This window comes from Oncorhynchus clarkii, chromosome 10 (genome assembly GCF_045791955.1).
Source record: "Oncorhynchus clarkii lewisi isolate Uvic-CL-2024 chromosome 10, UVic_Ocla_1.0, whole genome shotgun sequence".
In the NCBI taxonomy this organism is placed as follows: domain Eukaryota; kingdom Metazoa; phylum Chordata; class Actinopteri; order Salmoniformes; family Salmonidae; genus Oncorhynchus; species Oncorhynchus clarkii.
In genome coordinates, this window is record NC_092156.1 from 11862238 (window position 1) to 11879069 (window position 16832).

At 41.9% G+C, this 16832-nt stretch overlaps 2 protein-coding genes across 2 annotated transcripts in view; one reads left to right on the forward strand and one right to left on the reverse strand.

Annotated features, from left to right (window-relative positions):
- Nucleotides 1-1205, reverse strand: part of LOC139418009 (rho GTPase-activating protein 26-like) — a 156401-nt gene extending 155196 nt beyond the window's left edge. The window contains exon 1 of the mRNA XM_071167087.1: nt 596-1205. Within this exon, the coding sequence (XP_071023188.1) occupies nt 596-749 (154 nt within the window). The 5' untranslated portion in view covers nt 750-1205. The remainder of the gene's footprint in view (nt 1-595) is intronic.
- A 6361-nt stretch (nt 1206-7566) lies between these two features.
- Nucleotides 7567-13063, forward strand: LOC139419433 (putative fibroblast growth factor 1). Its single transcript, XM_071169382.1, has 4 exons — nt 7567-7794; nt 8899-9100; nt 12050-12153; nt 12594-13063. The coding sequence occupies exons 1-4, from the start codon at nt 7567-7569 to the stop codon at nt 12792-12794; spliced, it is 735 nt and encodes a 244-aa protein (XP_071025483.1). The 3' UTR covers nt 12795-13063.
- The last annotated feature ends 3769 nt before the right edge of the window (nt 13064-16832 follow it).

Sequence of the window (16832 nt, forward strand, 5' to 3'; positions counted from 1 at the left end):
ATCCAGACCGTTAATGGCAGCTGACTGGGCACTGTGTAGAACAGCATGGACTATCTGTTTACTGGCCTGTTTTGAACATGTTTCATGAGTTAAAGTGGAGCGGAAACTTCCAGGATGTGTATAGTAGTGTAGTAACAGTGCGCGTCACACTATGAGACAACTGTGGCTAAATGTAAACACTAGCTCTTGAACTTCACACTTACTGCCTGGTGATTGGTGAACATGGACTTTAGCTTGAGGCTTAATGATTCATTGTTCCAAATGCCATGTTCAACCAGCAAGCACCTGTCAAGAGTTCTACTGCCCTCTATCTGAACTGTCACTGATGATGTTCAATGACTAGGCTAAGTCCTAACCAACTAATTATGCATGAACAGATCAGGCAATTATGGAAATGTTATACGTTACCATACATACTTTATATATACACAATATAGGCTACTTTAAATCTAAAATCATCTTTAAGAAGATTAGAAATCTATCACATAGGGCTCTATGATAGGGCAATGTCTTCATTCATTGTTGTTTGAGAATTTAGCTGGGCACAGAAGAGCAGTCATCATCACAATACAAGATTGCAAATGGATTATCTTACTTTTCAATGCTTGGATGAGCGCCTTCCCATCTTTGATTAGTTCTTTGATGAATTTGTTGGTCTTGTCCAGTTCCATTTCGTGAGACTTTAATCTGTCTCGGAACTGTGGACTGTCCAGATAGCAGTCACTAAACTCCAGAGCAGGCAGTCCCATGTTTCCTCCGAGTCCACAGCACCCGAGGTCGGAGGAGGAAGAAATCGTTGACTGGTGATGTGCAATCCACTTAAGAAGGTAGCAGAACACAGAGATTAACACTATGCAGATACCGGTCTACATTACACTACATAGCCAACGCAATAATCTTGCTGACAACATGCAGGCGGGCAAACGTGGATCTGATTTATTTTAGCCTAGGATCCAAACCGGTATCCCCCAAAAAATCGCACGCGAAAAAACTGTGCTTGTATTGGAGGAAAGTGCTGAAAGAATATTCACTTATTGGCAGTCAACGATCCCAGGCAACCTGTGCATTCCTCATGACAACGCTGTACTGGTCAGGAAAATAGGAGGAAGATGAAAGAAAAAACGAGGTACGGTAGTTGCTGATTCTTCTCTGGGCGTTTTAAATGCAGAGCTTTCTCTCAAGCGTTGGTGCTCCTTCCATCCGACCAACCTACCCCGAAACAGATAATCCTATGATGGATACAGCTCTAGACCAATAGCATTGCTCGGTTCCAAAACGGTCAGAGAAGGGACGGCGCAGTATGGTTGCGGGAGATGGTTTCATAAAGGAAGGGTTGGTTGGTCAAAAACGCAGTGATGTCACTTTAAAGAGCGGCGAATTTCGTTTTTTGTTTTTGGATTTTAACATTAACCTGCTAAGGCTAGGATAAGCAAAGCGACAAATTGCTGTTAATTCTTCAAATGTTGTTCATTCTGAGAGCAATTGCTAGGTAATTACACACATCACAAGCCTTTATGTACTCTGTATAGTTACAAATGAAAATGTTATCCATAATTTCAAACAATGTGAATTTTTATGACAGCTTTAAACTAGCTATAAACGAATAAATAGTTTAAAAACTACTTATAACCCCCTTATAAGTATTGCACTATAGAGAGAGAGAAAGAGAGAAAGGGTGTGTGTGTGTGTGTGTGTGTGTGTGTGTGTGTGTGTGTGTGTGTGTGTGTGTGTGTGTGTGTGTGTGTGTGTGTGTGTGTGTGTGTGTGTGTGTGTGTGTGTGTTAGAGGTCGACCGATTACGATTTTTCAACGCCGATACCGATTATTTTAGGATCAAAAAAGCCGATACAAATTAATCAGACTATTTATATATATATATAATGACAATAATGACAATTACAACAATACTTGAATGAAAACATTTATTTTAACTTAATATAATACATCAATGAAAATCTATTTAGTCTCAAATAAATAATGAAACATGTTCAATTTGGTTTAAATAATGAAAAAACACAGTGTTGGAGAAGAAAGTAAAAGTGCAATATGTGCTATGTAAGAAAGCTAACGTTTCAGTTCCTTGCTCAGAACATGAGAAAATATGAAAGCCGGTGGTTCCTTTTAACATGAGTCTTCAATATTCCCAGTTAAGAAGTATTATTATAGGAATTATAGGACTATTTCTCGCTATAACATTTGCATTTCATATACCTTTGACTATTGGATGTTCTTATAGGCACTATGATATTGCCGGCCTAATCCCGGGAGTAGATAGGCTTGAAGTCATAAACAGCGCTGTGCTTCAAGCATTGCGAAGAGCTGCTGGCAAACACAGGAAAGTGCTGTTTGAATGAATGCTTATGAGCCTGCAGCTGCCTACCACCACTCAGTCAGGCTGCTCTATCAAATATCAAATCATAAAAAAACTATAATATAATAAACACACAGAAATATGAGCCTTGGGTCATTAATATGGTCAAATCCGGAAACTATCATTTCGAAAAAAACAAACATGTATTCTTTCAGTGAAATATGGAACCGTTCCGTATTTTATCTAACGGGTGGCATCCATAAGTCTAAATATTCCTGTTACATTGCATAACCTTCAATGTTATGTCATAATTATGTAAAATTCTGGCAAATTAATTACAATCTTTGTTAGGAAGAAATGGTCTTCACACAGTTCGCAATGAGCCAGGCGGCCCAAACTGATGCATATACCCTGACTCTGCTTGCACAGAATGCAAGAGAAGTGAGTCTATTTTCCTCGTTAATATTGCCTGCTAACATGATTTTATTTTAACTAAATATGCAGGTTTAAAAATATATACTTGTGTATTGATTTTAAGAAAGGCATTGATATTTATGGTTAGGTACATTGGTGCAACGACAGTGCTCTTTTCGGCGAATGTGCTTATCAAATCATCACCTAATGAACATCCAATCACATTAACTGTTACTCTCTCGCGGGAATTCCATTAACGGTCCGTATGTAGCCAAACGTAGCTGCTGGTCATTCAGTTTACTTGAAAATGGATAAATGGTTAAAACAAAGTAAGTCCCGTGTCCATGGAGACAGACACATACCAGCTCTACTGGTAGTACTGCTACTACCAGCAGTACTACAGCTGTCGACGACACAAGTTGTTCTGCTTCCACGAGCACATCCAATGCTAACATCAGTAATTCCACATTTGTTGTTAGCCCAGCTAGCATGGACACTAATGAATCTGATGCAGCCGATGAGCTAATGCCCCTTTACCCGGGAAAGCACCGAACAACAGACAGGGGTGTGGGCCATCGAAGAGGCGCAAATATGATGAGAACTACATATGTTATATGTGCAAAAGTACTATCTCACAACTTTATGAAACCTTCACTCTTGCGCAGACATTTAGAAACAAAACATGCCAATTTGAAAAATAAGCCATTCAAGTTTTTTGAGCGAGAATTAAGACGACTTAGACGACTAGTAAGACATGTATAAAAGCAACAGATACCATTAATAAGAAGGGGCTAGAAGCGTCTTATATGGTGAGCTACCGAGGTGCTAGGACAGACAAGCCCCATACTATTGTGGAGGACTTCATTCTTCCTGGTACTGCGGATATGGCTGGGACAATGCTGGGGAAAATGCCATAAAAACTATACAGACAATGACTTCATCAAACAACAATTTTTCATGACCCATCAGTGACAATGCAGGAGATGTTTTGAAGCAATTACTGCTTTGTATACAAGCCAGTGAATTATATGCGTTACAGCTGGATGAGTCGACAAGACGTGGCAGGCCTGGCACAGCTCCTGATATCTAGACATCCTCTTCTGCAAACCATTGGAAACCAGGACCACACAAGAGGATATTTTTAAAGTACTGGATATCAAATGGATTTTGGTGGTCAAGATGTGTTGGTATCTGTACTGATGGCGGAAAAGCCATGACAGGGAGACATAGTGGAATGGTAACACGCTTTGCTCCCAACGCCACTTGGGTACACTGCAGCATCCACCGAGAGGCTCTTGCTGAATAGAGAATGCCTGACAGCTTGAAAGACGTTTTGGACACTACAGTGAAAATGGTTAACTTGGTTAAAGCAAGGCCCCTGAACTCTTGTGTATTTTCTGCACATTGCAATGATATGGGCAGTGACCATGTAACACTTTTACAACATACAGAAGTGTGCTGGTTATCAAGGGGCAAAGTTTTGACACATTTTTTTAAATTGAGAGACGAGCTTAAAGTTTTCTTTACTGACCATCATTTTCACTTGTCTGACCGCTTGCATGATGACTAGTTTCTCACACGACTGGCCTATCTGGGTGATGTTTTTTTCTCGCCTGAATGATCTGAATCTAGGATTACAGGGACTCTCCGCAACTATATTCAATGTGCGGGACAACATTGAGTCTATGATTAAGAAGTTGGAGTTCTTCTCTGTCTGTATTAACAAGGACAACACACAGGTCTTTCCATCATTGAATTATTTTTTGTGTGCAAATGAACTCAAGCTTACGGACAATGTCAAATGTTATATAGCGAAGCACCTGAGTGAGTTGGGTGCTCAATTACGCAGGTACTTTCCTGAAACGGATGACACAAACAACTGGATTCATTATCCCTTTCATGTCCTGCCTCCAGTCCATTTACCGATATCTGAACAATAGAGCCTCATCAAAATTGCAGCAAGCGGTTCTGTGAAAATTGAATTCAATCAGAAGCCACTGCCAGATTTCTGGATTGGGCTGCACTCAGAGTATCCTGCCTTGGAAAATCACACTGTTAAGACACTGATGCCCTTTGCAACCACGTACTAATGTGAGAGTGGATTCTCAGCCCTCACTAGCATGAAAACTAAATACAGGCACAGACTGTGTGTGGAAAATGATTTAAGACTGAGACTCTCTCCAATACAACCCAACATTGCAGAGTTATGTGCATCCTTTCAAGCACACCCTTCTCATTAACCTGTGGTGAGTTATTCACAATTCACAATCGATGAACAAATCAAGTTTTATATATAAGACGGCTAAATAAAGAGAAAAATGATTGATTAGTATTACATTATTATTTGTGCCCTGGTCGAATAAGAGCTCTTTGTCATTTCCCACGAGCCGGGTTGTGACAAAAACTCACAATCATTCTTATGTTTAATATATGTATCGTATAGTGCTTCTACACCTGTATTGCTTGCTGTTTGGGGTTTTAGGCTGGGTTTCTGTACAGCACTTTGTGACATCAGCTGATGTAAGAAGGGCTTTATAAATACATTTGATTGATTGATTGATTGATTGATTGATTGATTGATTGGTAGTGTGTGTGGCAGGCTTACAATGAAGGCAAAAAACAACATTTGAGAGTGCGCTGACCCTGGTGCTAGAGGGGGAATGTAGCTGGAGGTTGAATGTTTGAAGGGGTACGAGACTATAAAAAGTTTGGGAACCACTGCTGTACAGTACAGTCTCCCATGTATTCTAGTAGTGTCCCGTATACTGTACAGTGCAGTGTCCCATGAACTCTAGTAGTGTCCCGTATACTGTACAGTACATTGTCCCATGTATTCTAGTAGTGTCCCGTATACTGTACAGTACAGTGTCCCATGAATTCTAGTAGTGTGCCGTATACTGTACAGTACAGTGTCCCATGAATTCTAGTAGTGTGCCGTATACTGTACAGTACAGTGTCCTATGCATTCTAGTATTGTCCCAGTGACCCATTCTCTAGTAGTCTATAGTAGTCTTTTATAGGGTGGTTTGTTCCAGCTGCCTTTAACTAAGCCATAAACATTTACATTGAATATGACGTAATGTTCTGCAAGATATGGGAGCAGTTTAACTATTTTTTTAGGCACTATGAATGAATTTTAGAATCACATAGTTCATCCATAATATTTTTCCTTGTTGAATGAGTGGTGTGCAATCACCCATTTTGAACTCTCAACTAACCATGTCATGTAAGTACATGCATCATTCCCTGAAGCTTGAGCCAGTTACTCATAGATAGAGGAGAAAGGTGTTCCCCTCTGGTTGACATGCTGGGAAGGAGAATGCCCCTCTCTGTCTCCAGTCTAGCTAGCGCTAGTATCCCCAACCCCAGCCAACTGTGGTAGGGGGAGACACAGTGGGTCTTTCAGTCCCCCCCAGCATTGGTCCAAAAAGCCTGTTTCTAGAAGGTTCCGAGAAGGTTAGAAACAGCAATAACGAAGTCTTCAGGGGAACTCTCATATACTCATAAGCCAGGCCGAGGGTGATCTCACAGCTGGGACATTTCGGCGAGGCTCCAGAGCACTCTTAGATGGGAAAGACACTTAAGAACTTGCCATATTCTCTTATCCTCTTTCCAGAGAGGCCAGGGGCCCATTGCTGTTATACTGCTGGTGTTATACAATTCACATATGGATTACACTGGGTGTCATTCACCATATGAAGCCATAAGCCATGGGCAGCGTCTCACTTATTGATAATGGCTACCTCTACTACCTCTATATAATGCACACCTTCTATGCCTGTACAGTACAGGCGGCACCTACATTGGGGAGGACGGCTCATAGTAATGGCTGGAAAGGAATAAATGGAATGGTATTCGAACACATCATCATGTTTTCCATGTTGTTGACATCAGTCCATTCACTCCATTCCAGCCATTATTATGAGCTGTCCTCCCCTCAGCAGCCTCCGGTGATGTATAGTCAGTCATCTGTGACTAGAATCTTATTTCTGAGGCGTTTGTAAGGAGAGCGTATAATATTTTATTAGTGGTCTTGTCTGCCATCTCCTGGTTAAAGCAAGTGCTACAAGAGGCCTGTCAAATCCGTGATTTTCAAATTGCTGTGAAAAAGGAATAGGTGAGGGGTAAGTAGGTGAGGGGTAAGTAGGTGAGGGGTAAGTAGGTCAGGTGTGTGTGTGTTCTTAATAACATGCAATGATCACTATGTTTAAAGTTCACATCTCACAAAGAGATATCCTTCTTTAACCAAGCTAATCAACAATGTGATGATACACCTCCACTACTGTTGACATCAATGATGTCTGGGTATACTCCATATGTTAAAGTTACCTGATGTATTTTCAACATTATTTCACTTAGCCTGTATTATAAATGATTGAACATGCAGATGTAGTGTATGAATTATTGGATGGCCACAGTTTGGGAAAGCGCCCTTGAAGACTAAAAACAGCAGTCCACATGAGGCAGAGTGAATTATTCATTCAGCCTGCACTTTCTACGTTTGTGACAGTGTGGCTCTACAGCAACACTCACTGCCTTGCCTTGCCTACTACAGTAAAAATAGAACCAGAGAGTAGTTAACAAGAGCGTTGCTTTTCTCTTACTGAGATGTCATGGAGGTAGTTATGGTGTAACACTTTATTATAAAGGTGTTGCTCACTCACTTCCTGTTTTAATTCACATTAATCTTGTTAATGTGACGCTTTTCTCTTATGTCTCCAGGAGACCCAATAGGAATGTATCATATCATAGGCAGTCTGCTCACTTCCCGGTGCAGGCCAGGGACCCACGTCACTCCCTGAGCTAGTGGTTTAAATATAGCCCTGACGACGTCCTGCTGAAATGGATCTGGTGACGCTGGGCTGCGCCTGGATGATTGACGGAGTACAAATACAGACAGAGTCACCCAGGCAGCCACTGCACCACATGGGCCAGTTCTCCCAGGAGACCTACTTCCACAGGAGGCCTGACACACAGACGCTGAGAGACTCATCCAATTCACACTCGGGAAGAAGCGACAGGGCGGACATGCTGGCTCATCTGGGGCATTGTAACGTGGTGTTGTCACAGGTAAGTTCTGTCTTGGTCGGTTCCGGGCCCACCCACTCTCAGCCAGTCGCTGGACGTCATTCGCACCCAGGGGTTTGTCCTGGTGTTCACCGGAACGTGTCTGGCACTACAGTAACAGTTCCACTTCCAGTAATATAATGAGTGACTACTGCTGTTCCTTCTACTGCTGCTGCTTGGAAAAATAGGCTCTATGTGGGAAGGCCTAGCTTTCCTCCTGTGGCTTTTTGTTCTGAACCAAGGCCAGAATGATTTCCAAGACATTCCGGATGTGGAGTCTGGCTAAGCCTGTGTATGCTAATGATAACAGGGCTACCACTGGCTACCGTTCTGCTTTAAATCTAAAAAGGCCAGGCACAGGCTCCATGACAGCTGCATGGGGCTCTTTTTCCAGGGCATAAGATTATGAAGATTTTCACTGCAAGTCATTTCCATTTTCTGAGTGAACGTGACTGTGCTGCCTACTAATCCAGACCAGGAAAGGGATTTGATCAGGGATTAGTCATTCTCAAGAGGTTGTTTTTTTTGCTTGTTTGACTGATTAGAGTGATTGACAGGTGACCTTGGAGCCAAACAGCTGGATATAGACTGATTGCATGTGGCTGTGCACTTTACATTATGGCTGCAGACAGAGATATTGATATGCTATAAATATTTAGGACTGTTTTCTGTTTTCTGTTGTCCTTCAAGTCATTTTAGAGAGGTCCTATTTTATTTGTGTACAAACATAGTCCAATAGAAATATACTTTTCTCTGAATGCTTCGCTTTCTAATATTAGTGATGAGTTTAAACATTTGTAATATGATATCACTGCCATCTGCAACTGATATCTATGGGAATTGAATCACATTACTTTAAACAATGAAAGCAAACAAGTCTGCACATGTGGCGATTTGCTTGGCCTGCAACGCGATCTGATTCATGCACCATTTCATACGCAAACCGGAGGTCTATGTAAGGCAATCGGCTTGTCTCGTAATCAAATTATAAGGCGGTCTTATCCCGCATTACAGTTACCTTTTTTCTCTTCCTTGAATAAATCGAGTGCGCATATCCCACACTTCCAGCGATACCAGAATCAACAATTGTCCCGTGACTCTGTCCAGCCACAGGGGCATTTAGCAGGCACATCTCGTCCAGAGGGACTCTACAGAATGACAGAGGGAGAAATTACTGTGCTCTCCATGGGGCCAACGACACAGCAAAACTACAGACATCTCATACGGCTCTACTGTATGAACGGAGGACATCATCTGCAGATCCTACCGGATGGGACTGTCGCGGGCAGCAGAGATGAAAATAAAGATGGTAAGAATTGTTTTGGGGAGTTATTCGATATTCTGAACTATAATACACAGTTAAATAAACATATGATTAATGTTTAGTTAAGTTTCGGTATTGTAGGCTATAAACATGAATAAAGAGTCGCACACTTTATACACTGAACAAAAATATAAACGCACCATGTAAAGTGCTGGTCCCAGTGGCGGTTCTAGCTTGTATGTCTTCCTGGGCGAAGACCCCCCCCCCCCCCCCCCCCCCCAAAAAAAATCACCATTCTGCACTAACTGTAATTTTTATTCAGACATTTGAAACAACAGAAATAAATAATCATAACATTTAAAACTATAAAAATATATACAAAAATAAGACTCATAATTATCAAAAAGAAGTAACAAAGACAAATGTTGATTTGGCACTCGAGCATCATTGCATTACCCATCCCCCAACACTGTCAACCAAGAGTCAAGACTAAACCGATTCACCTTGGTGGTGTGCAGACTGGTTTTATATTATTCTTAAAGAGTCAAGACTAAACCGATTCACCTTGGTGGTGTGCAGACTGGTTTTATATTATTCTTAAAGAGTCAAGACTAAACCGATTCACCTTGGTGGTGTGCAGACTGGTTTTATATTATTCTTAAAGAGTCAAGACTAAACCGATTCACCTTGGTGGTGTGCAGACTGGTTTTATATTATTCTTAAAGAGTCAAGACTAAACCGATTCACCTTGGTGGTGTGCAGACTGGTTTTATACTATTCTTAAAGAGTCAAGACTAAACCGATTCACCTTGGTGGTGTGCAGACTGGTTTTATATTATTCTTAAAGAGTCAAGACTAAACCGATTCACCTTGGTGGTGTGCAGACTGGTTTTATATTATTCTTAAAGAGTCAAGACTAAACCGATTCACCTTGGTGGTGTGCAGACTGGTTTTATATTATTCTTAAAGAGTCAAGACTAAACCGATTCACCTTGGTGGTGTGCAGACTGGTTTTATATTATTCTTAAAGAGTCAAGACTAAACCGATTCACCTTGGTGGTGTGCAGACTGGTTTTATATTATTCTTAAAGAGTCAAGACTAAACCGATTCACCTTGGTGGTGTGCAGACTGGTTTTATATTATTCTTAAAGAGTCAAGACTAAACCGATTCACCTTGGTGGTGTGCAGACTGGTTTTATATTATTCTTAAAGAGTCAAGACTAAACCGATTCACCTTGGTGGTGTGCAGACTGGTTTTATATTATTCTGAACCATTTCACACAAACCAGAAAAAAATGCAACAACATGTCTATGAAACTATATATTCAGAGTATTATGGATGAATTGTGGTTTATTTGGTAGCATTTCTGGTTGACTGGTTTTACTAATTTCATTAGTACTGTACAAAGTTAGAGGTGCGCTATTTGATAGATTCCCCGCTCCCCCTACCTCGGGCTTCCAGTGGGGAGACCTGAGGTCAACCTACCCCCGCCCCCCTCCCCATCTCGTACTTCTGAGTGGGAGACCTTCCCAGGCAGTAGCCTGCCTAGCTCACAAACTAGAATCAGGGCATCGACTCTGACAAGGTTAATTGACCCACTGTCCCACATGATATCATTAACGTGATGTGCAAATGAGCGATAGAAAACCGTTCGCGCAAATGTCACCATTCCAAAAAACAATTTGCGGGCGCACCGTGCCGCCCCCGGCAAGAGGCCGCTCCGGGCGGCTGCCCATGTCACCTATACCTAAATCCGCCACTGGCTGGTCCCATGTTTCATGAGCTGAAATAAAAGATCCCCGAAAATTTCCATATGAACAAAAAGCATATTTCTCTCAAATTTTGTGCACAAATTTCTTTATATCCCTGTTAGTGAGCATTTTATCTTTTGTCAAGATAATCCACCCACCTGAAATGTGTGGCGTATTAAGAAGTTGATTAAACAGCATGATCATTATACATGTGCACCTTGTACTGGGGACAATAAAAGGCCACTTTAAAATGTGCAGTTTTGTCACACAACACAATGGCTCAAGTGTTTCACCATTAGAGGGAGCATGCAATTGGCATGCTAACTGCAGGAATATCCCCCAGAGCTGTTGCCAGAGAATTTAATGTTAATTTCTCTACCTCCAACGTCATTTTAGAGAAATTGGCAGTACTTCCAACCAGCCTCACAACCGCATTTCAGTTGAGTGATATCCTTATATGAACTGTAATTCAGCTAATTCTATTATCGTTGAAATTGTTGCACGTTGCGTTTATATTTTTAAGCTCCCAGTAATTAATTGGTGAACCACCAATGTATCGGCATCACTGTGCCTTCTTCAGGCTTTAGTTTGGTGTTGACATGTAGAGGAGCATAGGCCCACTAACACCTTATGTTTACAGTTATTTAGAATAGCCTATAGGCATATCTGTAACAGTTGTCGTTGTTGGAAGAAGGAGAGGACCAAGGTGCAGCGTGGTACGTGTTCACGATCTTTTAATTACACTGAACACTAGAACAAAAATAACAACACGGCACAAACGAAACAGTCCTGTCTGGTACAGAGACAGAAAACAACTACCCACAACTCAAGGGTGGAACCAGGCTGCCTAAGTATGGTTCTCATTCAGAGACAACGATTGACAGCTGCCTCTGATTGGGAACCATACCAGGCCAAACACATAGAAATATAAACATAGAACAAAACATAGAATGCCCACCCCAACTCACGCCCTGACCAACCTAAAATAGAGACATAAATAAAGGAACTAAGGTCAGGACGTGACAATATCAGCTACTTACCTCAGAAATAATACATAGTTGAATATGTTTATTTATACCCTTAAGAAACAATATCACTTTTGTGAAGTATTTAGAGGGAGCAGTCTCATTCTCACACCTTTCTTATAATGTTCTCATGATAGGCTTTAGGGACAACCTGACGCCAACTACCAATACAATCAGCCCTTCGTTTTGACACCAGCCTGTGTATTTGTGCTCTAGACATCCTGAAGGTTAAAGCAGTGAGTGCTGGTGTGGTGGCCATCAAGGGCCATGAGACGGGCCGTTACCTGGCCATGGACAAAGATGGTCATCTCTATGGATCGGTGAGTCTCTCCTAGCAACACTTTGGAAATTACTGTATCAAACTCTGTATAAAATTAAACAGTTCCTAATCAAAAACCCAGATGGAAAACTACAGTGTAGCTTTCACCTCTTTGAGCTAGACAATTTGATCATGTAGCCTAACTAACCTAGGAATTATTATGAGTAATCCATTACCCTGGGGGTAATCACAATCATCAAGAGATGAGAAACATCAACCAAACAGATGTATCAGAATGGTTGCTTTGGGTTTCCTATCTTGAAGTTAAAGTCTTCATTCATTGTATCTTGAAGTCAAAGTCTTAATTTATTATAATGATTAGATGCTAGGTTTCCAGACACAGAAAATCTCCATTGAGCATACTTTTTGTCCAGGACTAGGTTTAATCTATGTCCAGGAAACCACCCCTAAATGTTCTTAATCTAAATGTATTTATTCCAGAAAACTCTGAAGGATGAGTGTTACTTCCTGGAGAAGATGGAGGAGAACCATTACAACACATACAGGTCTCAGAAGTACCAGGCCAAAGACTGGTTCCTGGGGCTCAAGAGGAATGGGCAGCCTAAAGCTGGCCAAAGGACACACACTGGCCAGAAGGCCATATATTTTCTGCCTCGGCCTATTGACAACACCACCATGTAAAGGCAGAAGACAGGAAATGTCAACAATGACCATGTCACAGCAATCAATCACCTCAATTCACTTTGAACAATGTGCTCTTAATCAATAAGTAAATGTGACAAAGCATCAATAATCATTATGTCATTATATTTTATGATCAATGGGCCATTTTAATGTATTCCTTTTGTACGATAATAGCATATGTATCACACAAATGGTTTCTTATTTATATCCTATGTTTCCTCATATTTGTTGGAGAATATTTATTAATAAAATGTTGTAAAAATATATATTTTATTTTAGTTTTCATAATAGAACCGGCATATTTTCATTGAAATACAATTTCATATTAAATATTGTAGCAAATGCTGGAATGATATTATCATAGGACTCCTAGCATGTCCCATAACAACTATTACAAAGGTTATTAGACTGGTATTACTTTAGTCCTACTGACACGTGGCATGTTCTTATTTACTTTTACCCTTAAGGAATAGTATATTATAAAGTGGGTGGTTCCAGCCCTGAATGCTGATTGGCTGACAGCTGAGGTATGTCAGACTATATACACAGTTATGACAAAATATTAATTTTTACTGTTCTAATTAAGTTGGTAACCAGTTTATAATAGCAATAAGGCACCTCAGAGGTTTGTGCTATATGGCCAATATACCACGGCTAAGGGCTGTATGCAGGCACTCCACTTTGCGTCGTGCATAAGAAAAACCCTCAGCCGTGATATATTGGCCATATAGCACAACCCCTCGTACCTTATTACTAAATTTTATCACACTGTTTTTACTTATTCTTGTTTGTATGGTACTGTCATACTCATAAATACTGAGAAGAGATATTGACTATGACCAAAGGGTGGCAGCATTGAACCTTGCTCAATTCATACTGTTCATTCATGAAACGTAACGTAGGAGTACAGCTGAAATAGATCTGTTGGTTGGTAGAAACCTGTCGATATAAGCATGGCCATAATTACATATGAGGGCACGAGGTCCGGACCTTGATAATCTTTTCTAATTTTAAAAAATATATATATATATAGATGTATACAGTACCAGTCAAAAGTTTGGACCGACTCATTCCAGGGTTTTTCTTTATTTTTACTATTTTCTACAATCAGCTTCACTCACAACATTTGGCATCAGCAAACCGCTCGCCCACATGACGCCATAAACGCTGTCTGCCATCTGCCCAGTACAGTTGAAACTGGGATTCATCCGTGAAGAGCACACTTCTCCAGCGTGCCAGTGGCCATCGAAGGTGAGCATTTGCCCACTGAAGTTGGTTACAAGCTGAACTGCTGTCAGGTCAAGACCCTGGTGGGACAACGAGCACACAGGTGAGCTTTCCAGAAGACCTTCCCTTTCTGAAAGTTTGTGTAGAAATTCTTCAGTTGTGCAAACCCACAGTTTCATCAGCTGTCCAGGTGGCTGGTCTCAGACGATCCCGCAGGTGAAGAAGCCAGATGTGGAGGGCTTGCATGGTTACACTTGGTAAGAGGTTGTGAGGCCAGTTGGACGTACTGCGAAATTTTCTAGAACTACATTGGTAGAGAAATGAACATTCAATGATATGGCAATAGCTCTGGTGGACATTCCTGCAGTCAGCATGACAAGTGCACGCTCCCTCAAAACTTGAGACATCTGTGGCATTGTGTTGTGTGTGTTGTGTGACAAAACGGCACATTTTAGAGTGGCCTTTTATTGTCCTCAGCACAAGGATCACCTGTGTAATGATCATGCTGTTTAATCAGCTTCTTAACAGCCAAAACCTGTCAGATGGATGGATTATCTTGGAAAAGGATAAAATGTTCACTGGGATGTTGTGCAAAACATTTGAGAGAAAGAAGCTCTTTGTGCATATTGAACATTTTGTGGATCTTTTATTTCAGCTATATATATTACTGGTCAACATCTAAATATTGCTCCCAGCATTGATCAAAGCTCAGAACGCTTATATTCTTGATCTGACTAAATTCTAATCGCGCCTGCCTCTTTGCAAATGAGTGGAATGACACTCAGTAGTTTGCTCATTATGTTCGCCTGCGTCCCCCGGATTTGGCTCCCGATTTGCCTATTTAGCATCACATTCACCACTCTCTCATTCGGGGCACAGACCGAGAGATGTGAAACGAACTACCCAAAGTCGCAGTCGGCTCAATATAAAACTAGTATAGAGATACTGCTGACAGAGTTTGCGAGATGCCGGACAAAATACAATTTTAAAACTGTCCCGCGACTCCTGCTGTGTTTACAGACATCCCCAAACAAAAAACGACTCTAGGGGAATGAGTGCACTACGACACAACTGGTAAATATATATAATCAGGCTGAATCACATCCGGCCGCGATTGAGAGTCCCATAGGGCGGCGCACAATTGGTCCAGCGTCGTCCGGGTTTGGCCGGGGTAGGCCGTCATTGTACATAAGAATTTCTTCTTAACTGACTTGACTAGTTAAATAATGGTTACATTTTTAAAAAGTGTTTTAAATATGACGATACGAGCGCTTATTTCAAATATCGCTCTGTAAACCACGCCCCAGTGGTCAGAGCTAGGCCATGTTGGACTGGAACATGTTTTAAAGCCATAGCCGGAGGAAGAGGTTTAAGGGTGGGGTCCTATCCCCGCTGCAGACGGCTATATCGGTCCGCTAATACAGGGCTATTAAAGGCCCAGTGCACTACTTTTGTGAGGAAAAAAACGTTTTCATTTTTTTATTTAAAAAAAATAATTTTTAGGGTTTGCTGCAATCAATCAATCAAATGTATTTATAAAGCTGTTTTTACATCAGCCGATGTCACAAAGTGCTATACAGAAACCCAGCCTAAACCACAAACAGCAAGCAATGCAGATGTAGAAGCACGGTGGCTAGGAAAAACTCCCTAGAAAGGTAAGAACAAAGGAAGAAACCTAGAGAGGAACCAGGCTATGAGGTGTGGCCAGTCCTCTTCTGGCTGTGGAGGATGGAGATTATAACAGTACATGGCCAAGATGTTCAAACGTTCATAGATGACCAGCAGGGTCAAATAATAATAACTACAATGGTTGTAGAGGGTACAACAGGTCAGCACCTCAGGAGTAAATGTCAGTTGGCTTTTCATAGCCGATCATTCAGAGTTAGAGACAGCAGGTGCGGTAGAAACAGAGAGTCGGAAACAGCAGGTCCGGGACAAGGTAGCACGTCTGGTGAACAGGTCAGGGTTCCATAGCCTCAGGCAGAACAGTTGAAACTGGAGCAGCAGCACGACCAGGTGGACTGAGGACAGCAAGGAGTCATCAGGTCAGGTAGTCCTGATGCATGGTCCTAGGGCTCAGTTCCTCCGAGAAAGAGAGAGCGAGAGAAAGAGAGAGAGAGAGAGAGGGAATTAGAGGGAGCATACAGACACTGGTTAAGACAGGAGAAATACTCCAGATATAACAGACGGACCCTAGCGCCCTGACACATAAACTATTGCAACATAAATGCTGGAGGCTGAGACAGACGAGGTCAGGAGACACTGTAGCCCAGTCCGACGATACCCCCGGACAGGGCCAACCAGGCAGGATATAACCCCACCCACTTTGCCAAAGTACAGCCCCCACTCCAATAGAGGGATATCTTCAACCACCTATTTGCTACCCTGAGACAAGGCAGAGTACAGCCCATTAATATCTCCCCCACGGCACAAACCCGAGGGGGGCGCCAACCTGGGCAGGAAGACCACATCAGTGACTCAACCCACTCAAGTGACGCACCCCTCCTAGGGACGGCATGGTAGAGCACCGATAAGCCAGTGACTCAGCCCCTGTAATAGGGTTAGAGGCAGAGATTCCCAGTGGAGAGAGGGGAACCGGCCAGGCAGAGACGGCCAGGCAGAGACAGCAAGGGCGGTTCGTCGCCTCCAGTGCCTTTCCGTTCACCTTCACACCCCTGGGCCAGACTACACTCAATCATAGGACCTATTGAAGAGATGAGTCTTCAATAAAGACTTAAAGGTTGAGACTGAGTCTGCTTCTCTCATATGGATAGGCAGACCATTCCATAAAAATTGAGTTCTAGAGGA

Bases quoted from the DNA above. Each gene is read 5' to 3' on its own strand.
- LOC139419433 (XM_071169382.1), top strand. From the start codon at position 7,567: ATGGATCTGGTGACGCTGGGCTGCGCCTGGATGATTGACGGAGTACAA. The intron at 7,795-8,898 runs GTAAGTTCTGTC...GACTCTGTCCAG, and splicing joins GTAACGTGGTGTTGTCACAG to CCACAGGGGCATTTAGCAGG. The intron at 12,154-12,593 runs GTGAGTCTCTCC...TATTTATTCCAG, and splicing joins ATGGTCATCTCTATGGATCG to AAAACTCTGAAGGATGAGTG.